The sequence below is a fragment of the Chaetodon trifascialis genome, chromosome 12 (genome assembly GCF_039877785.1).
Source record: "Chaetodon trifascialis isolate fChaTrf1 chromosome 12, fChaTrf1.hap1, whole genome shotgun sequence".
NCBI lineage: Eukaryota > Metazoa > Chordata > Actinopteri > Chaetodontiformes > Chaetodontidae > Chaetodon > Chaetodon trifascialis.
Window position 1 is genome coordinate 6,639,656 of NC_092067.1, and position 15,842 is coordinate 6,655,497.

Consider the following 15,842-nt stretch of genomic DNA (forward strand, 5'->3'; position numbering starts at 1 on the left):
CTCAGTCCAAGACTATTGCCACCATTGTTGTCAAAGGCCTGGAACGATGTTCGTGTTGCCTTCCTCTGCAACCAAATGGTTGTCATAGCTGACACAGAAAGATTCACCCCACCTTCCATGTCTCTTAGCTCAAACCAGTTTCTGTCATTCCTTTGTATATATTGGTGTAGGCATGGTCCTCCTTCCTGGCTCTCAGCTCAGGTTATTGTGTACATTCATCACTCCTCCCAGTCTGTTCACCTGCCTCCCATCAGCCCAACCACTCTTCAACAGATTGTTGTTTCACCTGTGCGGTATGCACAATCAGCAATTTCTCCTCATGTTAACTGTTTTGTCTTTGTGCCTCAGGGTCAGCCGAAAGGCCAGGTCGATAGCATCTCTCCCACACTCCTGCCCAGCCACCACCCTCCATCATCCTGCTTCAACTGCAGTCTGCAGACCTCATTCTCCACCACAATTATCTCATCCATATTCCCAGTTACAGTAAAACTAACTCTCTTACCAACAAACCCACCGGTTGTCTGTGTCCTGCACAAAAGTTTCATAGGAGTCAGTCATTTGACTCCTATGAAACTTTTCTGCCTGAGTCACAACCAACAAATATGATTCACTGTTTTTATTTTGATATAGTGAATTAGTGACTAATTTCACTGTATGTACAAGTGCACAGCCCACAAGACATCAAAAATGCCATTGTAGAAGTGGATCACTTGTGAGAAAAGGACTTAAGACAACTTCTTAAATAACATCACAAAGAACTTTGTTGTCTCTCCTATTCTCCATAAAGAAAAAAGCAGCTCCCTTCCTAAAACAAAACTCAGATCTTTTATTATTTTCCGCTAGAAAGTCAGTGGAGGTGAGGGACATTTTACAATTAAGTCAAACTTAACATTATCATAACAAGCAATAAAACAAAAATGACCTCATCCTTTCAGGTAGATCACACAACAAAGCCTTTTCTTTTTAGGAAGTCTTTTGTCTTTTCCAGTTAATAGTAGTGTACCTGAATATTACTGTGGAGATCTTTGACTTTTGGTTAATGTCTGCTTCACTTAAGGCTCTATAGTAGTTATAGTAACTTAGACAATATGTCTGTAATTCAGGTTCATATGGCCATTGTTCCTGAAAGCCTAATAATAATTTGCACTGAGCTTCATAAATATTACAATGTGACCTGTTTTCAAAAGTTAAATTCCTAGAAATTTCATCATATGAGTCTCTATTTAACCAGTCCCTCTCTTATGACATTTAATGTTGTTAATTAGCTGCTTCTCATCATGGTTAACAAAAATTCAAATTTCTACTCATGTTATCCACACTATAGTAACAACATGATATCAGCACACATCCCTGGTTGCATCAGTTGTATTACAAAGACAGCCCAGTATTCCCAGTGCAGTGTGATTCCCAGAAAAATGTGTGTGAGCAGATGTGTCTGTGTGTATGTGAGTGTGTGAGAGAGAGGGAGAGAGATGGAGGGGTGGAGGATGCGTTGGATTTGCGCAAGAGGGTGTGCTGATGACCGGGTCGGTGTGATTGGTCACCTCTGGGTATGAGAGGAAGCCTGTCAGCCTGCAAGTCTGCGTGCTTTTAAACTGCTGAGGGAACAGTGTTCAGACCACACAGCTGTTGGACCAAGAGCAACGAGTTGACCCGAACTAAACCGAATCCAGCAAACCTGAGAGGAATTAAGAGAGGAAGAGGAGAGAAGAAACACAGAGTAATGACTCTGCCAACTGTGCGACAACTTTTTCTTTTATGTTTCTTCTGGTTTCTTGGACCTTGGAGCACAACAGGTAGGTGATCATGTCTAAATTGATTGATAGGTCTTTTAAAACAAGGAGTAATTTACATCTAAATTAATGCTTTATTATGCTCAAAAAATATTGGTTTGTGCACATCAGTAATTATTGTAAATGCATAAGAAACATTAAACATTTGTTTGCCTCTTGGGAAATGTAGGTTTTATATATATGAACGTGCCTTACCTAAGTACCTGAAACGAAAACATCACTAAGTACTTAATTCAAATTTATACTGTGCATAGGAAAAACCTTCAAAGCTTAAAAATACATTCATCATGTCCAAACACACACACACACACACGCACGCACGCACACACACACACACACACACACAAATGTAAACCAATGATCCCTTTTTATTTCTTAAGCTGTGAAGCTGAGTATAGATCTTTAAGTTCTAGGGGTTAAACCTCTCACTCACAAATGTAAAAGTATACTGACAACCAGAACGGTGAATCTATTTGACTTAAATTTTCCAACAGTAACGTCATCTTAACCTATAAGAGAGTTTTAAAGAAATACTGGTACCAATCAAATCAAATGATTTAGTCTGGATGCTCTCGGTTTGTTTTCAGAGAGTAAATGGACCAACTGTCCATTGGAGGAGTCTGATGTCACACTGGGAGAGCATATACAATAATATAATAAGTTCTCCTTGTTAATGACTTATTACTGAATAAATTATTTAACAACTTTTTCAACATATGAACATTTTATAAAGTATGCCTTATTAAAGAAAAGTAGTGGAGAATCTTTAATAAAATATACTATACACAGACGTATTAATGGCAAATGTACTCAAAGATTTAAAAGTAAAAGTACTCATATAAAATCCTTTCAAATTGTTATATTGTACAATATTATTATATACATTTACGTGTGTGTGTGTAAACAGCAGTAGTTGATCAAAGTGGAGACGATATGAACATCTCACACTCTGTTGTGTAGTTAATCTATGAAGATGCATTGTAATCTTTTAGGTGCTATTTTTTCTGTTAGTAAAATCTTAATCTATAAAGTATCTCTAGCTATCAGAGTAAAACAGACAGTATTTCCCCATGAAATGAAATGGAATTGAAAAATAAAGTTGAAAGACTTGAATAAAGTCCTAGTATCTCAAAATGATGCTTAAGTTTACAATTTAAGAATAATGTAAATGTACTGTATTTAGTTACTTGCCAGTAAATAATAATAATTAGAAAAGTTAAGACCTGCCTGAAAGCATCATCTCACCGACCTCTTCTGGCTTTGTTGCACTAACCACATCGTAACAGTGATGTCAGAGTGTACTAAACACATCTGGAGTACGCGTCAGCATCGCTGCATCAAGGCGAGAACTTCAACCACTGGAGGTCAGCCCAAACCAGTTTTCAGCTAGTCTTATGTTTCTCTTTCAGGGGTGAAACTGAAAAGCACAACATAATCTCAAGATACTGTATGTTATGACTAAATCTGGATTTAAGGATATTAATTATGAATGCACAGTTGCTGATGTTTTTTATATAAAGACTCAGTGTTTTCTGCTCATACGCTGCTTCATAAAGTCACCATAGATGCATCATTGCTTCTGTCTGTTCTAATGGTCAGTTCCTATGAGATTTTTGTAAAATGTTGTAATCACACAGCACATAAAAACACAATAAAGTAGAAAAAAAACACTTTAGAGTTTGAGTGTTGGACCTGAGATGCTGCTTTAGTATAAGTTTGCAGTATGAGTGAAAATATAATGCATGTGCTCTTCACTCAGATGCCAGTCCTTTGGACCAGTGGGAGGATGGGATAGCGTTAAGAAAGGTGGGAAATCGTCTCTTCATTTAACATTTCTGTATGACTCCTTGTCATTAAGACTTTCTGACAGCTAAATAGATGTCTCCCTTCTTTGAACTCACACTTCTTTTTGCACATGTGATATTTGAGACAATTAACAATACATTATTTTCAGGTTGTAACTAAAGAAAGGACTTCTAATATAAGGTTGTCAGAAAAGCTGTGGTGCTTGTCGAGACCTGTGGTTAATCAACACCTCCTGGCCATGCATTCTCGTGTGATCATCAACATCAATCTTGTGTTGAAAGAACAATATGGAAGAGATGCAGGCAGATATCACACTGCTCTTCAGATGCATTCAGTCCTAACATTCAGTGCAGGGAGGAGCTGTGTGAGACAACAGAAGAGTGGACAGACAGTAGGGTTTGGTAAATATACAGATCGGCAGCACGCTGTCTTTATTGGGAACAATAAAAGGACGTGCAGTCATCAGTGTTGAGATATTTTGTGTTGCATTCACCGTCCATTAGCAATTCATAAAGAAGTGTGTTGTTTGTCTGCAGGTGCGAGACGCCCAAAGCGATGATTTGAGTGATGTTTTGTGGAGAGACCAGAATGAGGTAGGCGAAGAGCAAACATCGAAAACACTTTAAAGTCACCTTAAAGACACATAATATAATCTACAGTATTTCTAACATTTCTCACATTTATCACTGTCTAAACGAGCCTTGACACCCTGATATACTTACAGCTGTGGTACCATTAACACTCAGGTTTCAACAAATGGAGTACCACATTTCCCATCAGCCCCGTTTCTACTCAGGGATGGTCTGGTTCGTTTACTGTCTTAATGTGAGGATTATGTGCTAATGCCAGAGTGTTAAACAGGACACTTTTCTCCAGACATCAAAACAATGCTTACCTGCAACCTCCAACACAAATCTTAGTCCATCATGTAAAATGTATTCTGAATCAAATCAGAAGCATCAGCAGTGGCTAGAGGGAGAAAGCTGTTTTTGAAACCACACAAAATGAGAAATTGGGGGGAAATCAACTCAAATTTGCTTCTTAGAGAAAGGATTTATTGGATGTTGCATTGCTTTTATTAGATTTTACTGTTGTAGCTTCCATTGTGTTGTTGCTCTGTGACAAAAATGAACATTAACAGCTTGGCAGTGTGTAAGTGGACAATGCTGTAATGCAACCATCCTGATATCCAAACTATAAAAACAACCAATGTCATACTTACATGTTAATTCACGTCTTAAATGGAAATCGTGTTTCTCCACAGGACCAAGTCCAGAATGTTTTCAAAAGAGTAAGAACACACCTCACTTCTCTTTATTTTCTGTTTCTGATGTTTTCTCAGCAGCAGCAGCAGCAGCAGCAGCTCACTGACTTTGTGTTTCTCCTTTTTTCAGTTCCTGTTTCATTACTCTAAAGCACGTAACTCTGTTGGAGCTGTACAGCATGAGGTGAGCAGAGGAGGGGGCAAACCGCTGAGGTGTCACCTGTCGGCATGTTTAAGAGCTGCTTTTATTAGATGTCACTGATTGGTCATTTTAAATGGCAACAGTGGAGGAGCAGAACATCTGCTGAAAGAGTGCAGGCTTATTAACAAAATTGACTTTTTCAATGCTTAAATGAACAATGAGGACCTGAGAGCAGTGAGGAGATCAAGTCTCTGAAAAAGGAAAACTAACTCAGACCAGATTAAATGTGCTGTTTGATTTTATTTATCGATTTCTTTTTATTTGAGTGTTGACAGTTGGTCAGAGATGTCCGTTGCTGATTCAATATTAGTGTTAATTCGTCACCTGGGTTTCACTGCTGAGGCCAAATCAATATTTTTTGCATATTTTTTACTGTGACAAATGTGAAATGTGTCTTTCTACCAAAGAAGCCCAAACTTCCAAACGTTAAACGTTGTGTAAACACGTACAACAACATTGCCTGAATTTAATGGCAAAAACTGGCAAAATTAGGATTCAGTCAATATCTGATCAAAAGCAAAGGAACAAGGTTAAAATCTGTACAGAAAGTGGATGAAAGCTTCAGTATTTAACAGTTTACCAAACATGTTGCTATGAGGATGTTTGGCTCAGAAACCAAAGCCTCGTTCACTGGTCCAATCCCTCTAACAGTTACAGTAGTTTACTGGACATAAGATTCGTGCAAGATCGTTGGCTTTTCCTCATTAGCATCAGAGCTAATATAATCATATGATGGATTATAGTTTTGTTGTTTTTTACGTTTCTATAAATTGTTCTATATTGCATGTTTAGACATAATACTATTATTGGTCTGAACACAAGCTGTAAAATAGATTTTTTTTAAGCCCATCTGATACTGTCTCTTTATCAAACAGATGGTCGTCAGCTATTTCATCAGCTTTGACGCCTTTCTGAGTTAACTCTCCTCCTCCTTCCTCTACAGTCTCACTCAGTTCATCCTTTGATGCGACTTTCCCCAAAGCTTTCCCAGAGGAGAAACAAGAAGGTGCTACTTTTGGTAAGAAAACTTCCACATACCATTCTTTAACTGCCAGCCCTGCATTTCAGAGGATGAAGACATACTGTGGCAGCACCTACAGAGGATGAAACAGAGCCGTGATCTGCCAGGGACACATAAAAATAACTCACAAAGCAGACGGTACTGTCCACAAAATGAGGTGTGCTGCAAACATAAACACCGAAAAAGTAACAGCTCCATTTCAAACCAAAGATCAAACCTACACCCTTGGAGTGAACCCTTAGAGGCTTAAAGAGGTCAAACTGTCAAGCAGTTTGAATGTAGATTATTTTTCTACATCACCTTTTGGAGTCTGGACCACCAGATTTGAAATCACTGTTTTAGAAGGTTCCTTAGTCAGGAAACTCATCAACACCTGTCAACATCAGTGAGGAATAACAAACAATAAACTCAAAGAACAACCTTTTCAGGAAGAGTATTGACCCAGCGATTAGGAGTGAAAGCATGAATCACATTAAATTACATCACTGTTCAGGTTCGATTTACTGCTCACACCGACTTTTCTCTTTGTTCCTAATGAAACAGAAGATCCGAGGTCTGCCGGAGGGTATGCTGTAGAAGAAAGATGGACAAGAACAACAAAGGAAATCAGGCTGAGCAGGAGAGAAGCAGCAGGCAGCTGGCTGCTGGAGCGACGCACAGCATCTCTGACATGTTTCTCCAGACAGAAACAAAATAAATTATTGTACAGATGGAAAAAAATCTGCACTGCCGTGGCTGCCATGTGTCTTCCTGTCAATCGGTGTGTCCATGTGAATTGTTCCCAAGCACAAATTTGGCACATTGCACAAAATAAACTCTTCAGACAGTCCTTCAGTTTCACAGACTCCACAAAAATGAGACGCGAGGAAACAAAGTGGCACAGGTTATCGTGGCAAAGAGGTGAACTCACATTTAATTTAACAGATTGAAATGTACATGTACATTTTGTGACACAATTCTCATTAAACATAATAAAAAAGTTCAAATGTGTCTTTGTAAAGGTTCAGTTGGGTGTTTATTCAAATTACAAAAAAATGATTGTTTGCTGTTCTCTGCACTTTCCCACAGAGCTGCACAGGAAGCTGCAGGACTCAACAACAAGTCATAGGTTAGATTCTATCCTGTCCATGTGCATGTGAGCAGGACTGCGTCCTATGTAAGAGCACCGCAGACATGGTCAAAACATGTAACATATATGCTGATGAAGGCGATGCTGTGCCTTCTCTGTCCCTGCTCATCAGAGGCTTTAAGGTCCTCTGAGTGTTTCTCATACGGCGGCCACACAGCCTTTCTGGTTTGGCGTCACAGGTGTTTTTTTTTTAGTCCTCGTCCTCAGAGTCACTGTCCCTTTGTGTAGGAAGCGAACATCTGATCGATGACATTAGCTTGTCTTCGATTTGCTTCTTGGGGTTTTCCTCCAGATCTGTCTTCACCGCTCCACTCTCTGATAACCTCCACTCCAGCTCTGCGTGGGACAGACAGGACGAGTAAACACTTGATGATGATGAAATGTACAGGCTGTTACACTGTCAGTGATGTCATACATTTACAAATAACAGCACAAATTACAGCTTCCATTACGGTCCTAAAGTTGAATCAGTCAACACCAGCCATGTCAGTTGTTTATGCTCATTACGAGAGCGTTAGGTGTTTTCTTACATGTCAATGACACATGAGGTAGCTGGATACAGTTAGCGATGACAACGACACACTGTGGTCGTGCACACAGTCCCTGAGCTGAGGAACGAGTGAGCAACTGTGCAGCAACAGACTCTGGATCAGCAGCTAACCCAGCAGAGCAAAGAGGCATGAGAGGAGTGGATGGGATGTTTCAGTTGGATGCTCCTGCTGTCTAGTTTACTCTTGCTGGTTTCTCCAACATTACCAACTCCAGCTTAACGTTCAAAGTCCTGAAGCTTTTCTGCAAGTAAGTCACCTCTTACCTTCAACTTTGAGGTTCATGCCCCCAAAGACCAGCGGCCCAATGAACTGGGCCTTCATCTCTCCCTCAAAGTAGACGAAGATGGTGGGCAGGTTGCGGTCTGGGTAGTTGGGGATGCAGGTAGTGGAGATGGACTTGAGGAACTTGGTCTGAGGGAACTTCCTGGCCAATACACTCAGGTGCTGGTTGATGAGGGCACACAGAGGGATGCTGGGAAAGGAGATGAAGGAGAAGAAAACATCACACAGAGCAGTTAGTGTGGCACGTTTTGATGGAAAGTGTCAGGAGGGTGAGAGCCGAAGCTAGACATGGCGTCATGATGAACGGCTCACTTTGTCTGACCAACAGTCTAAAACAAGATATTCAATTTACAATGACATAATTCAAAGAAAAGCAGCAAATACTCATATTTAAGGAGCTGGAATCAGAGAACGCTTGACATTTTTGCTTGAGAAATGATTTAAACAAATATTTGATGATCAAAATTGTTGTGTTCTGTGATTTAACTAATCTAGTTATTTACTTATCTTCTTAGCCCAACAAAGCAGCACTTATACTGCCAGCAGCTGCAGCAAAAAAAATAGTCCATACATGATTATAGTCACAACATCCCTGTCTGTGTAAAACCTGACAAGCCCAAACAGATGATGACTCAGAACAAGTCTCCATGTTAACTTAGCCGCTGTGCAGGCCTGGGAGGGGTTTACAAGAGGCCGGAGGATAAAATATATTCTCCACCCAGAGATGTGTCAAGTTAATAGAGATTAAATTCACACAAAATCAGATAGAAACATCAAGAAACAACATTTAAAAACTGAAATATTTTCTCTCCCTTTATTTTCTGTTTATTTTTTTGGCATACTTGGTGAAGGACTTGATTTTGTTGGACCACCTACCCCTGCTTGTAGAGGTGCAGCACCACCCAGATGCCGTCTCCAGCCTTGTTGACCTCCTTGACGTAGTCCTGCCCTGAGATCTCTCCCAGCTCCCCAAACACATTCTTCATCTGAGCAGCCTTCCACTCCGCAAGGCGCTTCTGTCTGCAAGGAAGCACATTTCTCATCAATGTACAGTCAGAGCGAATGGGTTTCAGCCAGAGTCATGTGATTCGTCACATGTGGATGCTTGGTCAGTGGCCCCTATGCTGTGAGCACCCCTCTAGCCTAGCTATTAGCCAAACGCTGCAATCTTTACTTCTGACGTTCTACTCTGAGCCGTTATTTAAAAGGTATTTTCACATGACTGGGAGCTGCTCAGTGCAACAGACCCTTCCCTGCACGATCTCCACTCACCTGTACATCTCAATGGCAGCCTCATCATCTTCACCAAACTCATCTTCATTCTCCTCCAGTTCTTCCAGCGTCATGTCCTCATACGTTTTAACTGTTCAGAGACACAACAACAGCAACAGCACATAAAACAAAAACTGTGGGGCAAAGAGATTTTGGTGACCCAGTAAGCAACAGAGAAATACTGATATTTATCCCGAACTGTCTCTCTTACCAACAGACTGCTGTTGGAGGGCCAACGCCTCCTCTTCTTCATCATCTTTCGGTTCCTCTTTAGGAGGAAGAATGCCTTTCTTCCTCAGGATATCATTCCACTCTGTGTCTTCGTTGATGTCCTGGACAGCACAAAATATATATAACAAGCACTGATACTGTGAATGTCGTGACGCCCTGTTTTTGTTAACAGAACAGTGAAGTGCCAAAGTACCAAATTAGGACAGGGTTTTATTGTTCAGTCTTTGTGCAAACAAAAGTTTCCCAACTCTAACATATATTTTGTTTTACTGATGTAGGAATGAGACGTGGTCTAAGACATGGATGTGCACACTGTGAGCCAGGATGTGTTCTGTGCTTGTTTAGGCACCAAATATATGAAATTAGATTATAAGATAATAGTTAAAAAGACAGCAAAGACCTTATTTCATCAAACTGTATCTTACAGTACTTCCATGCATGTCACGCTTCCAAACTAGAGGAAGCAATAAGCGTACTGCCGAAGGGACAAAAAAGTACTTGACGACAACACATATAGATAATGAGTAAATTGTTAAGAGTGCCGCTTTCAGGCACTGAAATGTGAGGATTTACGTTTTCGAAGCAGTTACAAGCAAATGCCTGAAATAATCCAAAATATTAGCATAATTTAATCGATTTCTCACAAATCGTTTCAGCTCTCTTAACATTTAATTTCATGCCGGTATGTCTTTCCCCGTCTCTCTCTGACAGGTTTGGGTAATAAACCACTGAGTTAACTTGCTAGCTAACAGTTAAGGTAACATTTTCGCTGTTGACACGCCGAGCTAAATTTCAAAGAATTATCTCAACACACAACACCGACATCAACCGACGTTAATTCGTCTCATTCATTAACGTTGAATCATGAGGTTTAAAGTCTAATTAAGCTTTACAAACCTGCATTTTGACAGATAAATTCCTCCTCTGAAATCACACCAGAGCTGTCCTCCCAGATACGGAAACAGAAGGACCGCTGACGGACTGATTCCGACAGAAACAAGAACAGATGACAGTCGAAAATAAGCATTCAATACTTCCGATGATGAAATAAAGTCACTTTAACTAAGTTAAATGCGGTCGATATGTTTTTCATTTTATGTACTTCTCCAAGTAATGTCTTTTTATCCAAAAAAAAAATATATGGTCATATGTGCTATGGGTGGGACAATAATAAAAGTGACACCAGCTTCCTGTTGAGGCTCAATATGACCATAAAAGGAGTGGGAGCGCTGCATTCCTGAGAGCGAAGCCAGACAGGTGCTGTTGCAACCCACCCCCAGCACACACACACACACACACACACACACACACACACACACACACACACACACACACACACACACACACACACACACACGTGTTTCCATCACTTTTGGGGGACATTACATAGGCTAGCACTCATTTCCTGGAGATTTAACCTAAACATAACTGCTATTTGCTCAGTACTAGTCAGTAACCACAGTATTGTTTAGTTCTGATCAAAAATCACACAATATTGAGAGTTGTTAACTGATGATAAACTCAGTGATCTTGGTGAACCACAAGTCCTTAATTATTCATGGGTTGTTGTCAACTCTTCAGTTAATAAAATACATTAAGTTGTTTAATTTCTGCTACAAATACAAAAAAAAAAAAAAAAAAGAAAAAAAAACATTGTGTCATTGTGGTATCATTGTACCAGCACATAACGATGTACCTGCTGTGCCCTCCTGTCACAGTAGAGGAGGGCCCTGTCTGGAGGATATCCCTGATGAAGATCTATGAGCATGCCCTCCAACAATCCAGCATGAATGGTTTTTTAATGAGAAGCCTACAATCAAAATTACACAGTTATTCTTTAAGTCAATTAGCCTGCATGCCAACAGAAGACTCCAGTCAATGTGTTACTAGAAGAGATTCATTTTCTGTAGTAGGACTGAGAGAGAATGAGCTAACATTTAGCTAGTTACTGTATTCCTTTACTCTACTAGCTATCAAGACAAGACAACATTAAAAACGCTGTGGTTTGAGGGGACCATTCATTTAAGTTCAGGGGATGGGACGTAAGAACTCGACCACATTCCACTGTCTCCCATTTTATAAACTAAAGTATCCATGCCAGCATTTCAAGCTGCTAAATAGATCAAGCATAGATTACAGGGTCAAGCAATTCCTAAAGTGTATCAATATCAATACATAAAGAAAATCAGCAGTATATTTCTACTTTGGTCACATACCTGATGTCTGTGTAGACGGCTGGTCATTGACAATCTGAGTGGGAGGAGGCGGACTGGCTGGAGGGCATGACTAGCTGAGGGTAGCAGGCTTGAGTTGGGATATGTGAACCATGGCTTGACTTGTACTTGTAGGAGCTGCTCTGTGGTGGCAGTCAGCTAGGTGCTTGTTTTCCTTAGCTGATCTCAGCAAGGCAGCCCAAGTCTCCTTCTAGATCTTGTGGCAAAGGTGGAGGTGGAGTTGAACTGAAGGCATGGCAATCTTGGATTTGGATTTGGAACAATGGTGCTAGGTATCCAAGAGATGCCTCAAAAGGGGAAACACCTGTGGCAGAACTAGTGACGGTATTGTGCATATGCTCAATCCAGGGGAGATGGGTGGACCATAAAGTGGCGTCAGAGGCTGTGACACACTGTAATGCGGATTTCAGCTCCTGGTTGGCTCTTTTGGTCTGGATGTTGGTTGATGCCCCCAATGCCCAACAGAACTCTTTCCAAACCTGAGATCTTTGCCAGAAGGACTGAGAATGACTGTTACCTTCAGATGAGACTCAATTCCCCAGGTTACTGCAGCCACCACCAAACCACTCAGGGTTCGCACTGGTCTCATCAGCATTGAGCTGCCTGAAAAGAGCATCAGGCTTGACGTTTCTGGAACCAGGGCAGTAGGGGAGGGTGAAGTGGAACCGACTGAAGAACAGGGACCACAGCTCCTGGTGGGAATTGAGTCTCTTTGTTGATTGTATGGAGGGGAGGTTCTTGTGGTCTGTCCAGACCATGAATGGTTGCTCCGAGCCCTCCAGCAAGTGACGCTACTCCTCCAATGCCATCTTTACAGCCTAGAGCTCCCAGTCTTCGCCATTGTAATTGTGCTCAGCAAGGGTTAGTTTCTGAGAAAAGATGGCACATGGGTGGAGCTTCTGATTTGGACCAGAACCGCACCTACTCCAGTGTTGGAAGCATCCACCTCGAACTGGATCGCCGGATCAAGTTGATGTGGCACCAGAGCATAAGTGAACAAATCTTTCAGCCTCGAGAATGCAGCGTCTGCCTCAGGGGACAAAGAGGAGTGGATGAATGAGGAAGTTAACTTGGTTAAGGGAGCAGCAGCTCTGTTGTAGTCCAGAATGAAGAAGTTGGCAAATCTCAGAAAACTCTAGGGCTGCTTGCGGTTGTCAGCGGCTGGCCACTCTGCCACCATCTTTATCTTCTCAGGATCTGCCTTCATTTTTCTGCTGTCAACAAACAAAGTCTCAAACGAATCTTAATAATCTCAAGTTAATGGCTTGTGACAGAACACCATTGTACAATGTAACAGAGAACCCCGATCAAGGTCACCTAAGAATGGTTCAAGAATGGTGGTGTGGGATTCTCTAGCCAGCAGGGGGGCCCGCTTTGGTGGCTGCCAATGCTGGAGGCTGGGGAGGTGCTAGTGGAGAGGCTACTGTGGCAAGAATAGGAGACAAGAGGGTGAATTGTGAGTTGAGAGTTTGCTGTTGTTCAGAGAGTGTATCCAGTAATTGTCCATCATGTCCTAGCAGGTGTCCTTGATGAAATAGGGTTTGCTTTATTTCCATTTCTGAGTCAGCTGGGTCCACATTGGTCAAATTGTTCTGTTAAGATAATCTGTAGAGAAACTGGATCCAAATGGTAAACTCAGACATGGAGGCAGGAGTAAGAGTTAAACAATGATTTGATGATGAATGTTCAGAATATACAACAGAAGAGTCCAGATGATCAAACAATATTGCAGGTGAATGGGCTGAGAGTGAATTGCTAGATAATGAGTCCAAATCCAGATATTTACAAACTTGCAAGGCACAGCTTGAGCAGATGGAGGGTATGAGCCTGAGGCACATAAAACAGGCAGGATTTGGGATTGCAGGCAAGCAGACAAAAAACACAAGTGCTTAAATACTGTGGCAGCAGGTGGGTCTTGATTGCATGATAAGCAGCAGGTATGATAAGGAGATGAGGAGGCATGGTGAGGATGAGTAAATTAATACTAAGATGCTGCTAATGAATAAATTCAAGTTTAGCTCTTAGAATTATTTATTGCTGTAAAAATGTAATTCATGTCCCTGCTCCAGTATCTCCCACCTCAGCTATCATGCATTGGACGAGGTCAGGAGGTCCTCAGACCACGATTGTATGTCCAAACTGTATGCTCAGTGACAATATGGAGGAGCTTGAGGTAGCAAACATTTTCAACTGTGAAAGGTTTAAGAAACAGAAGATGAAACAGCACCATGCGCAATATGGAAAATACATCTAATCCATCTGAAACAGATGCTATCATGCTAGTTCACAAATAAAAATAAAAGTTTTCAGGAAATTTCAAATGGAGAAAGGACTTTGTGGCTATCCTTAGAGGTGGTGAATTATGAAATATAGACTTTAAGGCTTGTTGCCAGGGGTTGGCAAGCTGACCGGCCATCTCTTTCAGGACAGACTTGACCTTTTCCACTGATGAGTAACATTAGATGTGCAAATTTTCTGAACTCATTAATATTTTGTGGAACAGTTGAGAACATGGCTGGCTGGATGTGACCCACAGGCCACCTGTTGATGATATGGGCTCGGACCTGCCATTTTCCTGAAAATCATTGCTTGGTTACACACACAAACACAGAGAAAGACAGAAAGAGAGAAAAAGAGAGAGGGATGCACACACGCTGTATTAACACGCGTCCAGGGTGATCCAGTCACTAGTGGACAGCTCTCAGTTCACGTGTGAAAGCACCAAAGACACACTGAGATCCGATCAGTGATGCATACGGCTACATTCTGTGAGCAGTGTGTACACTAAGGTGTCCTGGGACAGTGAAGGACCACCTACACAAAGGATGTCCTTTGTGTCAGTAGGCTACACACACAGCACACTGTCTGATTTCCATTTGTTTCATGATTTACATTATGGGCACTTGCTTTTTGTGCCCATGAAGGAGGTGAGTCCACACCATGTGTCTGTGTAAACAGATTTATGTCCCCACAACATCAGTAACACACATACAGACAGACAGACAGACAGACAGACAGACAGACAGACAGACAGGCAGACAGACAGACAGACAGACAGACAGACAGACAGACAGACAGACAGACAGACAGGCAGACAGACAGACAGACAGACACAGACAGACAGACAGACAGACAGACAGACAGACAGACAGACAGACAGACAGACAGGCAGACAGACAGACAGACAGACAGACAGACACAGACAGACAGACAGACAGACAGACAGACAGACAGACAGACAGACAGACAGACAGACAGACAGAGAAACACATACACTCCCATCCAGTTGCATTCCATGACAATAAATACCTTATAATGAAAATAAACAATGTGCACTGGCAGAAGTAGTATAAAAGTATAAAATTAAATAGTGCAGTTCAGAGTGTTGCTGTAAAAAATTTAATATTTACTCCTGAAATGTAAAATGATAACTCATAAAGTTCCACACAAAACCAATGCTGAAGTAAAATCTCAACATTGTAAAATGATCAACAGCTCATATAAAGGAAAAGGTAGATGGCTTATTAAATATGCACAAAAAACTGAAGTGGATGGTGTGTTGTTCCTTTTCTTCTTCCCCTTTTCCTCATTATACTGTACACAGGTCTGATCAATCAGTACCAAAATCCCCTGTTTCGCTGCATATCAGTTTGTTTTGGTGGTTTCATTAACGGCAAATTTTCCAGGCGATTTGCACTATCAAAGTACACCACCAGATAAAACAGGTCCTGGGTTACTACCAAACGGGCTGTCAGCGAACCTGTGTTATTTCAGCAGGAGTGCTGGTGGTTGGTTTCTTGGCCAAATAATATAAGCTGAAATGTACAGTCTGATATTGTACTTGAAGGGAACTTGAAGATGCTAAGATACACACAGATCGAATCACCGACCTTCTGATTGGTCGACTGCTCTATCTCCTGAGCCACAGCCACCCATGTTTATGTTGTCCATGTCCTCAACCCCCAGAAGTCATAAGTGATGTTTATGTTGAGAGAACATAAATCACTTCATCTTTCTGTCCTAAAAAATCTGACAGTTCCAGAAAGGATTCAGTTAA

General features: G+C 41.2%; 2 protein-coding genes across 2 annotated transcripts; one reads left to right on the forward strand and one right to left on the reverse strand.

The window, feature by feature from the left end:
• The first annotated feature begins 1,723 nt into the window (after positions 1-1,723).
• Positions 1,724-6,814, forward strand: nms (neuromedin S). The gene is made up of 7 exons (XM_070975893.1): positions 1,724-1,796; positions 3,553-3,599; positions 4,136-4,192; positions 4,864-4,890; positions 4,994-5,047; positions 6,009-6,083; positions 6,630-6,814. The coding sequence occupies exons 1-7, from the start codon at positions 1,724-1,726 to the stop codon at positions 6,660-6,662; spliced, it is 366 nt and encodes a 121-aa protein (XP_070831994.1). The 3' UTR covers positions 6,663-6,814.
• A 156-nt stretch (positions 6,815-6,970) lies between these two features.
• Positions 6,971-10,523, reverse strand: pdcl3 (phosducin-like 3). Its single transcript, XM_070975892.1, has 6 exons — positions 10,449-10,523; positions 9,532-9,652; positions 9,321-9,411; positions 8,925-9,068; positions 8,030-8,238; positions 6,971-7,551 (listed from the first exon to the last, which is right to left on the reverse strand). The coding sequence occupies exons 1-6, from the start codon at positions 10,452-10,454 to the stop codon at positions 7,406-7,408; spliced, it is 717 nt and encodes a 238-aa protein (XP_070831993.1). The 5' UTR covers positions 10,455-10,523; the 3' UTR covers positions 6,971-7,405.
• Positions 10,524-15,842: the final 5,319 nt, after the last annotated feature.

Excerpts from the sequence above, each read along its gene's own strand:
- pdcl3 (XM_070975892.1), bottom strand. Across the intron at positions 9,412-9,531 it reads CCTCCAACAGCAGTCTGTTG|TTAAAACGTATGAGGACATG; the intron begins GTAAGAGAGACA and ends GTCTCTGAACAG. Across the intron at positions 7,552-8,029 it reads CATGAACCTCAAAGTTGAAG|AGCTGGAGTGGAGGTTATCA; the intron begins GTAAGAGGTGAC and ends TGTCCCACGCAG.
- nms (XM_070975893.1), top strand. The coding sequence starts at position 1,724 with ATGACTCTGCCAACTGTGCGACAACTTTTTCTTTTATGTTTCTTCTGG. Across the intron at positions 3,600-4,135 it reads ATGGGATAGCGTTAAGAAAG|GTGCGAGACGCCCAAAGCGA; the intron begins GTGGGAAATCGT and ends GTTTGTCTGCAG. Across the intron at positions 5,048-6,008 it reads TTGGAGCTGTACAGCATGAG|TCTCACTCAGTTCATCCTTT; the intron begins GTGAGCAGAGGA and ends CTTCCTCTACAG.